General features: G+C 35.3%; 3 protein-coding genes across 3 annotated transcripts; 2 read left to right on the top strand and 1 right to left on the bottom strand.

Moving 5' to 3' along the window:
• Positions 1-26: 26 nt before the first annotated feature.
• Positions 27-5,248, top strand: LOC100854530 (TPR repeat-containing thioredoxin TTL1). Its single transcript, XM_003635170.4, has 7 exons — positions 27-2,653; positions 2,812-3,007; positions 3,131-3,303; positions 3,410-3,743; positions 3,854-4,064; positions 4,153-4,253; positions 4,447-5,248. Exons 1-7 carry the CDS (start codon positions 1,680-1,682, stop codon positions 4,597-4,599), a joined length of 2,142 nt encoding a protein of 713 aa, XP_003635218.3. The 5' UTR covers positions 27-1,679; the 3' UTR covers positions 4,600-5,248.
• A 4,267-nt stretch (positions 5,249-9,515) lies between these two features.
• Positions 9,516-10,837, bottom strand: LOC100854560 (PLAT domain-containing protein 3). Its single transcript, XM_003635171.4, has 2 exons — positions 10,281-10,837; positions 9,516-10,194 (listed from the first exon to the last, which is right to left on the bottom strand). Exons 1-2 carry the CDS (start codon positions 10,347-10,349, stop codon positions 9,736-9,738), a joined length of 528 nt encoding a protein of 175 aa, XP_003635219.2. The 5' UTR covers positions 10,350-10,837; the 3' UTR covers positions 9,516-9,735.
• Positions 10,838-13,838: 3,001 nt separating this feature from the next.
• LOC104878321 (NDR1/HIN1-like protein 6) lies at positions 13,839-14,567 on the top strand. The gene has a single exon (XM_010648486.1). It carries the CDS (start codon positions 13,839-13,841, stop codon positions 14,565-14,567), a length of 729 nt encoding a protein of 242 aa, XP_010646788.1.
• Positions 14,568-15,251: the final 684 nt, after the last annotated feature.

The raw sequence follows: 15,251 nt of genomic DNA, 5'->3' as shown, positions 1-15,251 counted from the left end.
TACTGCCTTAAATCTTTATTTGTTCTGCTGCCTTGCTAGAAAAACTTTTCTGATGAATTTACTTGTTGTGAACCCAATTTTCCTCTGTAATTTTTGCCAAGTTGAGATCAAATGAGTACAGTACTCATGGAATGAAGCACGTTTTTTACTAAGTTTTTCTCTCAGTTTGCAAAGCAGATAATTTCTATGTGGTATTGGGTCTTACAATGCTGCTACAGGGCATTAGATCATGCGATGGATGCTCACTTCTTCTTCCAGTTTCCACTGCTACATGAATGTTAAAAAGTCCAAGTCAAAAGCTTAAAAACCTATAAAAGGACGTTTTCTCTTTTGATTTCATTCTGATTTTATCATCTTTCGGTGCTGATATGACAAACCGGCACGAGCCAACTTAAATTTTTCCTAGTTTAATTTTCTCAATCTCCCAAAAATGCCTTTGCATGATTTTTGTTGCCATCAAAGCATCCGATTGCACGGCAAAAGCTTGCATCAATAAGTTTCATATTTCAGTCCGTTCAAGGCTAAATTTGAGACTTGGTTTTAAGAAATACTTTTAATATTTGAAAACAATTCTTAGAAATGTTTCTTATTATCATTATCAAATATATTCCTAGTCTTTTGCTTGGTGATAGTCTTGAACAGCTTCAATCGTCCAGCATAGCAAACGAGTTGTTACTATTCATTGTGTTCTGGGAAAAGGGCCAAAAACTCCCCTTTCCGCCCCTCCCATCGACAATCCGACCGTGTGAATCGAAAGAGGACATCACGTTCTATGATGGTGCACCCTTTACTCGACCCATTCGCCCGTCTCCGGAGGATACCAAAATAAGAGGTTAGAGGCAGAGAAGAAAAGGAAGTGGCCTAGTGGGTAGGTGTAAAGGCATACCCATTCGTGGCTGGTGGGGTTATCATACGTGGGGCGCTCATACTCAACTACGTGATCTCCTCTTCCTCCCATTTCTCAGGGCGTGTATGCCTGTATATTGGCTGTAAAAGGAAATTGAATAACTGAAACTTCAAACCGAAAATGATGGGTTTATGATAGAAATACCTACCTTTTCTTTCTAATAGTCTAGAGATCCTCATTTCTTCCAGGACCGGCTCTCAAGGTGCCCCTTTCCCACCCCACAAAAATCAGTAGAAACGATTCCCAAAAAAGCCTAAAAAAAGGGAAAGGGAAAAAAATGCCAACGTACATTCTAATAGAAACCATTGTCATCCTTCTCTGCAACTTCTCTCTCTCCATGCCATCTCATTTAATCTATCTAACGGAAAGAGGGACGAGAAAAGAGAGTTTATTCCTTGGCAGCTACTCCACGATGTTGTGAGACCTGCCAAGGAAGCCGTAAGATCAAGTGGTTGTTTCGTCTTTCTCTCTTTTATTTCTCCCTCTCTCCTTTTCTTTTCCTTTTCCCAGCATGGGCTCTTTGAGTTTGTCTATCAGCATGGGTTTGATCGTCTCTCTTGGTTTGTTGCTTTCAACTTGATCAAGTTTCCATGGAAAATCTTTTGCCATTGATCCATGGTATTTGATTTTCACTCTCACCTATCATTTTCTTCTAAAAGTTTCCGTTTCCACCAGCTAGCCAGCACTTTTCTCCATGAGAGCTTAGAAAGATATCATTCCCTTTCCATCTCAGCACTGTCAGAAAGAATTTAGCGGAAAGGGTTACAGAGCGATGACGGAAATGGTAGACACGTCGCCAAATAAGAGTTCGGGCTGTGGCTTGCTGAATGCAGTTTTTGGACGGCGAACTTTCTGGTTGAGAAGAGCAACCTCTACAGGCTCACTGCCCTCGATGAACAGCATTAATATCAGCAGGGTCTCGGGCACTCCCAGTTCAAAGAGGCGACGAGGCAGCAGCTCCGATGAAACCTCCTTTCTCAACCAATCTAATTCGTCAGAAGCGGCATCAGGACTAGGTGATAAACCCATCATCAGACCTTCCCCAAGTCATACCAAGACCCCGCCAATATATAATCAAAATCAAGGAAGAAGAAGTGATGAAGCAATCATGCAACCATCGTTGCGCTCAGGTGCAATGAAAATGTCACAGAGGGAGGCTTACGTTAACCAGGGAAGAAGGGTACCAAGGGAAGCAATTGGCATATCGGGGGAGCTGGAAGCCATGATCGCCGATCACCAGAGTTCAAAGGGAAACAGCTCATTGGTTCGAGCTTCCTCCAGCAATGTCATGCTGTTTAGCAATTTAGGTAACTTGAGGCAACCCGGTACAGGCAATTTCACTTCAAATAATGTGCAGGATTATCTTCCAAAAGCTGCAAGAGAAGAGACTTCCATGCCTAATGGGAAATACTCGAGTAGCCAAATGGGGAATGTAGTGAAGAAACCCAATGGAGAGAAAGAACCTCCCTCATCCCTCTGCCGAGCTCTCTCAACTAGAATGGATCCTGAGACATTGAAGATTATGGGTAATGAAGATTACAAGAATGGAAGATTTGCAGAAGCCTTGGCCTTGTATGATGCAGCAATCTCTATTGACCCAAACAAGGCTTCATACAGAAGCAACAAGAGTGCAGCATTGACTGCCCTTGGTAGGCTCCTAGAAGCAGTTTTCGAGTGCAGAGAAGCCCTTAGGATCGAACCTTATTATCATAGAGCACATCAACGATTGGGAAACCTCTATCTCAGGTAAGGATACTGCCAACCACTAGACAAGCTTCTTAGACTTGTACCAATAATCGCCCAGAATCTAACCTGAAGACAATGCTTAACAGTTTTATGTTCTTGCATATATTTTTTTTCCAGCTTGTGATTCATATGTTTGTATTTTATATTTGTGTCTGCAGATTAGGAGAAGCAGAAAAAGCCATATATCACTTCAAACATGCAGGACCGGAATCTGATCCTGAGGACATGGCCAAGGCTCATTCTCTTCAGGCCCATCTCAGCAAGTGCACCGAGGCTAGGAGGCTAAGAGATTGGAACACTCTAGTCAAAGAAGCAGGCTACACCATATCTGCAGGGGCAGATTCAGCACCACAGGTCAGCCATCTTAGATTTCAGTCCTTTCCTATATCTAGAATTGGGCTTATTTATGTCGATCAGGCCATGGGTATACATTCACTGACCTGGGTTCTGTTTGGTTGTTGTCATCATCCAATAAAGATATATACTTTGCAAGCGGAGGCCTTGTTGAAGCTCCACAGGCACCAAGAAGCGGATGCTGTATTGGCAGCATCTCCCTATTTCAGTGTGGACGACTGCACTAAATTCTTTGGCCCCTACGGTAATGCTAATCTATTAATGATAAGAGCCCAGGTGGATTTGGCTGCAGGCAGGTTAGTGTTATTAGACCGACATCATTCATTCTCATATTATAAAGGTCATGTTTTGCTGGGCAATCCTAATTGAGGGTTTTTACATGGATTCGCTATGGGTGGACAGATTGGACGATGCTTTTGAAGCAGCTCAAAAAGCAGCTCGCCTTGACTCCAATAATAAAGAGGTGGGCATAGTGGTTAGGAGGACTAGAGGGGTGATCTCAGCTCGAGCAAAGGGAAACGATCTCTTCAAAGCATCTAGATTCTCCGAGGCATGTATTGCATATGGAGAGGGTCTGGATCATGATCCCTTCAACTCAGTGTTGTTATGTAACCGAGCCACATGTCGGTCCAAGCTTGGTCAATTCGAGAAAGCAGTGGAGGACTGCACAGCGGCTCTAAGTGTTCGCCCCTCTTACAGCAAAGCCAGGCTAAGAAGAGCTGATTGCAATGCTAAGGTGAAAACTCTCTCCAATGTCACTCTCATGAGTGAAGAAATTAATACTATTATAATGGATGGAATTAACTTTAAATTATCCTGATATTGTTGTCTGGATATTACTATTAGTTGGGGAGATGTGAAGCTTCAATACAAGATTATGAGGTGTTGATGAGAGAAACCCCAGAAGATGAGGAAGTGGGCAAGGCCATGTTTGAGGCCCAGGTACAGCTCAAGAAACAACGTGGGGAAGATGTGAGGGACATGAAATATACTAGTGGCGCCAAAGTGGTCCACATTTCCAGCCACGAACGTTTCAAAGACTTTGCCACTTCACCTGGTAACTACACTTGTTTGCATGTCTAGAAAACACATCTGGAAAATTTTTCCAACAAGGTCGTTGCCTGAGTTGATTTTGTTAATTGCAGGTGTCTCTGTGGCCCTTTTTTGTAGTGGGGAGGGGAGCAAACAAGTGATACAGTTTATGGAACAACTCTGTAAGAGATACCCATCAGTCAACTTCCTCAAGGTCTCTTTTCCTATTAAAATCACTCTAAAGAAAATATTTTCATTACACACTTCAGATAATATTGTTGTCATCAAGTAATACAGAAAATTTTCCCAGTTCAAATAGAGTATTATCATCACCATTATTAGTTCTCATGCAGAGTACACTATTTTAATTTGCCAGGTCATAGTTGTAATCTTATAATCAATGACAGGTTGAGGTTGAAGAGCACCCTAACATAGCAAGATCTGAAGGCGTCAGCTCATTGCCAGCATTTAAAATATACAAGAATGGCTCAAGGGTCAAAGAAATTTCAGGAGACAACCTTGATTTGTTAGAGAGCACAGTCAAATCCTATAACACCTGAAGAAAAAGAAAAGAAGAAAAAGGAGAGAACGGTGGAAACCAATAGTAGGTTCCTCATCCCCTCTGTACCATAATGCCAGAAATAAAGTGGGCAGAAACAGACATGAGATTAACCATTACAGTGGCGTGAATAGCGGGCCTCAAAAGGGAACATGCAGCGGAAGATTACAAAGGAGAGGCCCAATGAATTAAATCAGAGATGTTAAAGGGGATAGGCAATATATGTTTGGAAATAGTACTTGCTCAAATGACTTTTATATAGATGTGTGTACCTTTTCGTGGATTTAAAAGGGGGATGTTACTTACTCCTTTGTCTACTGTATATTTTTTGTGCCCACTTGTCCAGCAAAGAATGCAGATTTGAAGTGGTAGACTTGGTGGAGAGGGGCCTACTCATTATAAGGGTTTTAGATTTGAGTGGCTCACAGCTAGGCAAATTGTTGGTTTTTGTGAGTAGTTTTACAGGGAAAATGATTTCTCCAAGTTTGTTCCATCTTTGGCTGCATTCTTTGTTTCTTCAAAAACCATGATTAACAACAACAAGAATTTTGGTCTTTCGGCTTTTACTTTTGATTGAGAATTGAGGAATTCAAAAGGCAAGTTGAAACACTAAAATATTATTTCTTTTCAAATGAGAGAAAAACAAAAAGTGAAAATAAAGATGTTTGAATAAGTAAAAATTTTGTGAAAGCTTGGGACATTTGCCGGTCATGAGAATTCACATCAAATTGATTATTCATTTTGATAATTACAACATTTTGATTTTTTCATAAATGATTTCATACATCATATGATATTACATACATCGTAAGTGATATCTAAATGACTCTCTTGTGTGAAGACAATCTCAACTATGTTTAGCTAATAGTTTCTATTCATATAAGCACCTACCATCAAAACTAAGTGTATATATAAAGATATGATAGGAAGTTCAAATGAACTTTTAAGTGCATAAGATCCCAACTTTGTTCATAAGCTAAACTCAATTTATTAAATTAACGTTTGTTTCTTGATTCCATTGTCTTTCCCCTTCTCTTAATTGAAAAATACATCTTTCATCATATCCCAGACCACCATTTTCTCTTTAAGTAATAAAATGTTTCAATCACAGGCAAACATTGCTTTTACCGCATCAAGTTTGAACTTATTGCCCAAAGACAAATCTGGATTCTTTGTTTGTGACCACACTTAGCACAACACTCAACCAAACTCAATCATGATAATTCTCTCATATAAAAATCTCAAGTATTGCTTGATATTCAAGGCCAAGACATAGGAGGCTACTTGTTTGGCATAAAGTCATGTCCACCAAATTTTTTGAGTCTCAAGATGAAGAGAAAAATAATATTAGAAATATCAATCTTAAGTTTGAGCAATGAACAAAGAAGATTGCTTACTGTTGAGTTAGTTGCTTTCATCGTTGTCGAATGTGATTATAAGTCAAGTTGTTTGATGCACTACTTCATATGAAGTATGGATGACTTTGGAGCATTTGTTTACCTTAAGATCAAAGGTAAAATTACTACAAGTAAAGTTACAATTGCAATTATTGAGAAAAGGATCTATGACCATGATTGATCATTTTGCTTGTTAAAATGAAAAATATTACATATCACTATACAATGGAAAATATGTTATTGTTGCAAGACCTTACATCTCATATATGGTTAGCAAATTAAGTCAATTCGTGCAAAGTCTAATGGAAATCTACTAGAAAGCTTGTAAAAGGGTATTACGCTATTTGAAAGGAATAATCACCCATGGTTTGCATTTTCAGCCAAACAAATCTTTAAATCTTATGAGATTCACAAATATCGATTGGGCTACTTGTTTGAATGGTAGAAAATCAATTAGTAGCTATTATATATATCTAGTAGGTAATCTTATCTCCTAAAATTCAAAGAAATAAAGTGTTGTTACTCCGTTTAGCACATAATCAAAATATTGAGTTTTAACTTGAGTAGCAACTAAGTTAATTTGACTTAAGTAGTTAGTAACATGGTTGGGACTTCAATTAAGGATTAGAGCAATTATTTAGTGTGATAACTAGGGTATAGCCTCACTAGTTGCTAATCTTGTTTATCATGCTATAACTAAGCATATCGAAATTGATATGCATTTTTTTCGTAATAAAGTATTTCAAAAGGAGTTAGATATTCAATTTGTACCTTTAGTTGATCAAGTAGCATATTTATTTACAAAATCACTTTCAATCACTCAATTCTTAAAGCTCAAGGCTAAACTCAAGGTGAATGAATCTCTCTTTTGTTTGAGGGGCCGTGTGAAGACAATCTTATTGGAGCCTAACTAATAGTTAATTTCCACCATGTAAGCTTCTAGAAGCTTCCACTATATTAGCACTTCTTAAAGCTTCATTTAGTTAGAAATCTATTAATGGATCAATAACTTTTGTCCGACCAGTTCATCAAAACTAAGTGTATCAATATAGATATGATAGTAAGTTAAATTTAGTTTTTTAGAACAATAATTTGTTTAAAAACACAAAATATTTTTAATTATTTTTTATATTTTCAAATATTTTTAAAAACAACATTTATTTGTATGTATATTTTCAATAATTCTTCATATTGATATGTGTATTCTTTTTCAAAAAAATAACTTTAAAAAACAAGTGAAAACAATTAACAGTAATTAAAATATGTCTAAAATATCCTATTTTCAAAATAATTTCTTAAAAATTGGTTTTTATAAGAAGAAGAAAAGAAAAAAATACCAAACACATTTTTAACTCCAAACAAGTCCTACATCTTCCTATTTTGTATTCTTGGCTGACACCAACATAATATGCTTCTTAAAAGAGAAGCCTCTTTACTCACATGAACTGTCTATGACAAAAAGAGGACAATAAATAAATAAATAAATAAATAAACCTCACTATTGCATTTGAAGTGTGACAGATGTTCCTCCTGCGAAAGAGAAAAAGGAATTTCCAATAAACAACATGATGACTTGATCCCCATTCGGGATCTGACTTGAAGGAAACCACCCCAGCTGTATAGCAAGCCAAATGACAAATTACTTGAGCATGTTTTCAACCATTAATGATAATGGTATGAAATCATTAAGGAAAACAAGACAACAAGAAAATGAATAGGCAGAAAATAAGCAAATAATGTCTTCTTTTATTAATATTTTAGCTCTTTTATATAATAATTAATTAATTTTAAAATATATAAACTTCTGATTAATTGTAATTATATTGATATTTTATTTTTTAGTATTTTTCAGTAACCCGAATACAATTGAAAGCAAATTGCTAAACCTTAAAGAACTTGAAGAGGGGTTCAAGTTTTTTTCCAAGGTTTTCAAACTCTATATAGATGTTCATAACTCTTTAAAAGGTTTCCAAAACTTTCAAAAATTGATTTAACATGTTTTTCAAAGTGTTTAGAACATGTTCTTTCGAAATTTTCTCAAATTTCATAATATTCAAATCTTTCGCTTTCAAGTTTCAAAATTAGTGTCATAAAAGGACTTTATAAAATTAAGGGGTTTAAGTTCAACGTCACTTACATCAATACTCGAATCATATTAAGGTAATGTTAAAGATCAAATCAAATCAAAACCTAAGTCAAACTAAGACTCAAATTACGTGAATCATATTAAAACTAAAATCAAATCGATGCTTAAGACAAATTAAATAGAGATTTAGGGGGTATTTGCTAATTTAATACTTATTATTTGATTATTTAAGTCAATTTTAAGTCAGACTACTAAGTTGTTGATTTAAAATCTATTATTTGATTTTTACTTTTAAGTATTAAGGTTATTGGGTAAAATCAATTTAAAACTCACTCTAAATCAACCATTAACATATTCATCCTCGTTAATTTTAACTAATATTTATTTTCATTAATTTTAAGTGATAAAATTGCTTGTTAAATATTTATATTTAAATTGTTATTATACATATATAAAAGAACCATAAAATATTTACTATAAAAAAAAAGAGTTGTGGATGTGAAGTTATAATTGTAAAATATTAACTCACTGTATATAGAGGTAAATGAAATTAAAAGAATTTTGAAATTAAGAATTATTTAAATATTTTTATTTAATATTTAAAATGATTTTTAATTTTAGGATTGCAAGATTAAATTATTTTCTCAAACATATTTTAACTTAAATAAAATTATTAAGTTGTAAAAGTATTTATAGACATACAAATTTGGTGGGTAATTGAAACATTTTGACTCTGTGCTTTGATAAATTAACAAGTCTTTGTAAGACTATAGGAGAAATTTTTACAAAATAAAAATAAATAAAATAAAATCAAAATTAAAAAAAATTATATATTTAAAAAGTGTCATGAAAAATAAATAAATAAAAAAACTTCATATCCATAAACTTCAGTGATCCCTTGAAAGAATACCCAAGACTATCCATATATACATATATAGTATTTCGTTCACATCTAAAAGTGAAGAATTTAGGAAATATTTTAAATATTTTAAATTTTTTTATCATTCAAATATTAAAAATACTAAAAATATTTTCTATAATAATTTCCAAGCACACTCTTACTATGGTCTTTGGCATGGTTTAAGACAAGGCCGAGAAGCCACTTAAAAAATGGCTAATTGGATTTTTAACATTACGGTGGATCCAGGGATCTTTGGAAAAGTATTTAAAAAGTGGAACCCGATGAGGAGGGTGATAAATGGGCCTTGTAGCGGATTCTCAACTCCACAAATCCAAGGTATATGGCCATTTTCCTTGTCAAACCCCTGTCACTCTCACAGAAGGGTGATGGTGGTGCAAACAAGACTACCCAAGAAGGTGAACTTATTGTTGACATATTATATTGTTAGTGAGATTGTCAATTTGGTTTTGCTTGTCTTTTCACACGCTCTCTCAACGTCACACAAAAAGGAAAAATAAATAAAAATGAAAATGTCAACAAATTTACTTGTATTCGCATCATTACGAACAGAAATGAGGATGTGAGAAGGTAAAGAAGAAGCCCTATTGGGCGATGTAATTAAGACAGTAGTAGTCCATCATACACACACTGAGGGTACAAATCTGAGAGACTGAGACAGAAAGAGATGGATCTTATCCATTCTAAAATGGCAGACATCCAAAACCCTACTACACTTTAATTGCTTCTCACTTCTTACATACTAGACGAAGCAGAAGACTTCATCACGGCATGAGACAGACGGTCAACGCCGTAGGAACAGGAATTCCTTATGGCGGTGAGTTCAAAAGGAGAGATATCGGTGGCCAGCCACTGCTCCACTGTAAACAGCTGCTGAGCACAGGGTACGTGGGGCCCCGTTGTGGTCACCTCCACGTAATTACAGTACCAGCCATGGTTGTCGCCCGATCCGTCGGAAGTGAGGTTCAAGGCGCACGCCGGCGCGGTCAAGCACGGCGCTCTCCCGCTGAAAATGTCCAGATTGCCCCTCTCGTAGTAGTTGTGCCCAGGCTCCATTATCCCTCCCCAGGCCTCCAGGTTAGGGATCTCGACATACCAGCCGTTGGCGTCGTAGAGGCGTAAGCTGACGATGGAGTCCGTGCCTCCCTTTATCGCAGATCCGGTTCTCACGTACACCGTGAAGATGCAATCATCCTGAAATCACGCATTTCCGAACACCGTTAAAACCAGAAATAAACAAAAAAAAAAAAAAAAAACGGAGCATATATCGGGAAACTTGCATCACAGAGACCGGCGACGGCGAGGGAGAAGAGGATCAAGAGGTGGACGAAGAGATTGTTGAGTCCCATGGCTGTGCGGAGGTATGATAGACATCATACGATCCAAACGCGCCTTTATATACACAAATTTGAGACGATGTTTCACATGGTGGTACGGTTTTTACCATATCCGCGGGATGATCTGGTGCTTTTGCAACAGTAGGGGAAGGCTGTTGAGGGACACGTGTTATTCTCTGGATAATCAACTGACGACATGAATCCTGATGGTTACAAAGGAAAGCCAGCAGGAGACAGGTGTACGTGTAGGATTAAAAGTGGATAGACAAGAATGTGACGGAGGAAATGGTTTTGTTGGCACGTTAATAATGAATTTGATTCCATGCTCATTATGATAGATGGTGAATACGGGGAAATTGTGGCGGAAGGGGCATAGGACAAGGGCACATTGGGCAGCGTAATGTGTGGCCGATTCTGGACTCACTTGCCCAGAAATTGCATGTGGGCCCTCCTTTTCCTTACTTTTTCATAGTCCATATCACGAGGAGCGTCTTCCCTCCTGTAATCACAACTTACAAGGGAAGAAATTGTGTGAATGTGCGATATTAAATCGGTCGACTCTCCAAAGTCCAACCTTACCAAGCGGCAAACTTTTTTTTAATTTTTTTCTCAAATTAATTCCAATCTATATTTTATGACTTTTTATGAATGTTCGAAATTGTAAAACAAAGATTTTTTTTTTTTTTTTTTTAAGTTTACTTATGTTTTTATTTCTTAATTTTATTCTAAAATTGACCCATATTGATAAATATAACTCATTTAATCAATTTTTAAAAAAGTTTTATTACTTCTAGTCAAGGAAAAAGTATGATATTAATAAAGTAGCGACATGTTTATTCCTAAAAAAATCAATGAAATGAAAGGAAGTTATTATACTTTTCTTATTTTACTAAAAGTTGGAATCACAAAAAGGAAAAAAAGTCATCTAATTTAATGAAAAAAAAATGAGAAACACATGATAAAATAAAAGAGCTCATGGTTTACAGTGAAAATATAGAGAGACCGATAATTGTATCTAATTTTTATCATTTATAATATTTTTCATTATATAATGAAATGTGCTCTCTTATTTGTGGAGGTACATATGATTGGTAAAACCAAATTAAAATTTTGTATATCTTTTGTATGGTTTGCTTTATTTTTGTATTATTCCTTTAATATATTTATATTGATGCTTTCGTTGGTATAACAAGTGGTATAACAGTTTTGGTTGAAGAAGTTTGAGAGAACTTTAGTTGAAGATGTTTAAGAAAGCCTTAGAAAAGTAGAAAAGAACATAACACAAAATATGATTGTAAAAAGGATTTTTGGTTAAGGTGAAGTCAATTATTCTCTCATCAAAACATGATACAAAAAATAGGAATATTGTGGCCAAAGTGCCACATAAGGAGAGCAATGCTTACAAGGAAATGGTAAATTACGGAGAGATTGAAGTTTGACTTAATAAATTTGATTCTGGATGAAGATTATTAGGAAGATGTCTCAAATTCCTATTTAGAATATATATATATTTTTAAATGAATATTATATAAAATATTTCTGAACTTTGTATGTGATTGTAATTAGATTCTTAATAAAATAAGAAAAACTAATGGGAATATCTTTTTAAATATTATAGGTTGAGAGGAAAAAGTTACTAGATAGAGATGTAAAGAAGAGTGAGAGACACATAGTAGAACAAAACTACTCATAATTTATGGTGAAGATACAAAGGAATCAATAGTTGTATCTAATTTTTATCTTTTATAATATTCTCTATCATATAATGAAATATTATCTTTCATCCGTGGAGATAAACATGATTAACTAAACCATGTTAAAACTCTGTGTACTTTTTATGTTGTTTGCTTAATTTTTATGTTCTTCCTTTAATATGTTTACATTAACGCTTTCGTTGGTGTAATAAGTATAATACTCTATGATATTATTTTATATTGCAAGTTAATATTCATGCATACTTTTTCATAGTTTGCACAAGTCACCTCATACTATCAATTCTAACAATACTTTTTAACATTTTCATGACACTTTGGATTTTTGTAAAAATTGTGTATAAATGTATTAAAACTACAATAAGTAATGATACAAGTCATTCTTATTAAATAAAATACTTCGAAGCATCTAAATTTATTATAACAAACCTGTATAACATTAATGCACCATAACAAGAGGTAAAGAGAATTTTGAAAATTATGATTTTTTATTCTCATTGATAATGATAAATATTTATATACAAATACATTTAAGGTGTTCAAATTCTATCATTTATTCTAATTTAAACTAATAGTAGACTTCTACTTTAATTCAAATTAATAATAAATAGATAAATATTTATAATTAAATTAAGAATAAATACTTAAATTATTTTTTCTTTTAAGGGAAATGCATTATGAGTATGTTGTCTTTGACATGACCAAATATTAGATTTTTAGTGCTAGTGAACAATTACTTATGATTTTTTGTATAACATACATAAACCACCTCCATAATATATATATATATACTTTCTTTAAGCATTTAAGTTTATTATCTATTGAAAATTAATGTACCAAAACTATGATAACTTACAACAATAATATAATATAATATTAAAATAAGCATCGTCACAGTATGAATGAAAATATTAATAGTATAAATTATAACATAATAATAAGTATAATATTATTAATATTTCAAAAAATAAGACTAAAATTACTTAACTAATTTTTTTAATAATAATAATATGAATAATACAAAAAAATAATATAAATAATATTAATATTAGTAATATTAATATAAAATTAATATTTAATAATAATAAAATTAGTCTCAAAACAGTAAGTAAAGCACAAAGGAGACCGTGATAATGTTAAGTGACAATTTGAGAAAAAGAGCAAAAATTGACATGCATGATTGAAATTATAATGATTATCAATTTTTAAAAATTTTGATAAGGAATTGATATACTATTCATGGACTTAGAAAGATTTGGGAACTTCATAGCAGTTTGATACGATGAATATTATTCAACATGAATTTTAACACGGTCAAATAGATAGAGTTTTGTCAAATTAGAAAGTAATTTAATATTATTTGAAAATTTGAATTTGAATAAATCCAACAGCAGAAAGACGGGTGGGAAGGCCCAACCCAAGTTGTGGAATAGGTCTGGGGTTTATGAGGCCCAACGAGCTTAGGTCACTTCACTTGATGGTTCTAAAATCAGCTTTACAACTTGAATTTGTGCTACTGAAAAGTGTGGAGCGAGGAGTTGATGCCGGATTAATTGGAAAAGATACAAAAATAGGATCGGAGGCTTGATTAGTTGGAAGAGGATAAGTGTAAAGAAGTGACGCAGGGTCTCTCATGGATTATTGGTTGTATCTGCTGTAACGTCCCCATGTCTCCCGCACCTCTCAATTCCCAAACCATGCCACTGCCACCCCAGCTTCCAAACTGCTCACCCCTATTACTACCCATCACCATGCCCTTTCTCATTGTGCACCGCACCCCATTTCCACAATGGCACCTACTCTCGATGACCCTACTCCCCCTCTCCACCCATCACCAGGCTTCCGCTCCGACACCAGCACCCTCCCCCTCCCAAACGATGAAGCCCACCGTCTGCCTCCTCCCTATAACGCTTCCGCTTCTGAAACTCCCCACCAGCCCTCCAACAAGAGAGGGTTCATTAATCGTCCCCGTGTTATTGTCACCCTACTCATTCTTTTTTCACTTGTCCTTATAGTCGGCACATCCCTTGGAGTCATCTACCTCCTTCTCAGCCCCAAATATCCTAAACTCGCAATCTCCAATGTCTTCGTCACACACCCACTAGCCAAACATCCCCGGTTTTTGATCTCCTTGAAAGCCAAGAATCCCAACAACAGAGTGGGTGTTGGTTATGAGAAGGGCGGAAGAGCCGCCCTCTCTTTCAAGAAAAAAAGCGTTGCTACTGGGCCATTTCCAACATTCGCCCAAGGAGACAAGAGTTCAAGTGCGGTGCAAATGGTCCTTAGAGCCTCAAACAAGACGATGCCTCATGAAATCCGAAACAGCATCCTAAACACCACGTCCAAGCTGCCTCTATCTTTAGGCCTCACAATGAATGTTCCGGTGAGGATGAAGATCTGGACGACGAAGATATGGATTGAGGAGCTGGTGTTCGATTGTAAGTTTAGGGTGAACACATTGGCCAACAGCTCTCGCATACTATATCAAAGATGCCCTATCAAGGCGCCGCCCAAATGAAGATGCTGGTTGTCGGCCATCCTGGATTACTTTGTATTCCAATTCACCCCTCTTACAAATTATTATAAATAGCGGCTCATGCAAGCATAACATTAGATGGGTCTTAATATTCTATATCTTGCGCTAGACTACGTATAGATATCATATATTCCAAATCAAATTGTACATTATAAGAGTTTTTGATTGGATATTGGATGTTATATACCACTGGCTTCATTTTCTTGCATTACCATCAGCAGCCTAGAGCCTAAGAGACAATAATATGGTCATCCACGATGGGGTTTGCTTGCAGTTTACGAGTACGATCAACCCATAAAAGTATAAAGAATAAATGATTAGTTTCTCAACTTAAAAAGGGGTACGTTTGATCATTTGTTAAATACTTATAAAAGTAAGAAAAAATTGAAGGATGTGTCTGGTCAGTTAAGTGCATTAGCAGAGCAAATTGTTTGTCACACCCATAGTTCTATGAGATTCCAAGACCGAGCCCAGATGTACCTCAAAGAATCAAGGCCCATGATGTGTTGAGGCCTTTTCACAAAGGAAAGCTTAAAATTGAGCCCATCCAATTGATATATGTAAGACTCATGAACTTAATTTGGAAATGGACTTGGTCTTTTTGAAGCCCACAAGGCGGCTTATTTCCTTTGGACTACGATGTCTGGTGTCATTTTCATGGATGTA

The sequence above is a fragment of the Vitis vinifera genome, chromosome 7, assembly GCF_030704535.1.
Source record: "Vitis vinifera cultivar Pinot Noir 40024 chromosome 7, ASM3070453v1".
Taxonomy (NCBI): domain Eukaryota; kingdom Viridiplantae; phylum Streptophyta; class Magnoliopsida; order Vitales; family Vitaceae; genus Vitis; species Vitis vinifera.
The sequence above is the reverse complement of the archived record's forward strand: the minus strand, read 5'-3'. Positions and strand labels throughout refer to the sequence as shown.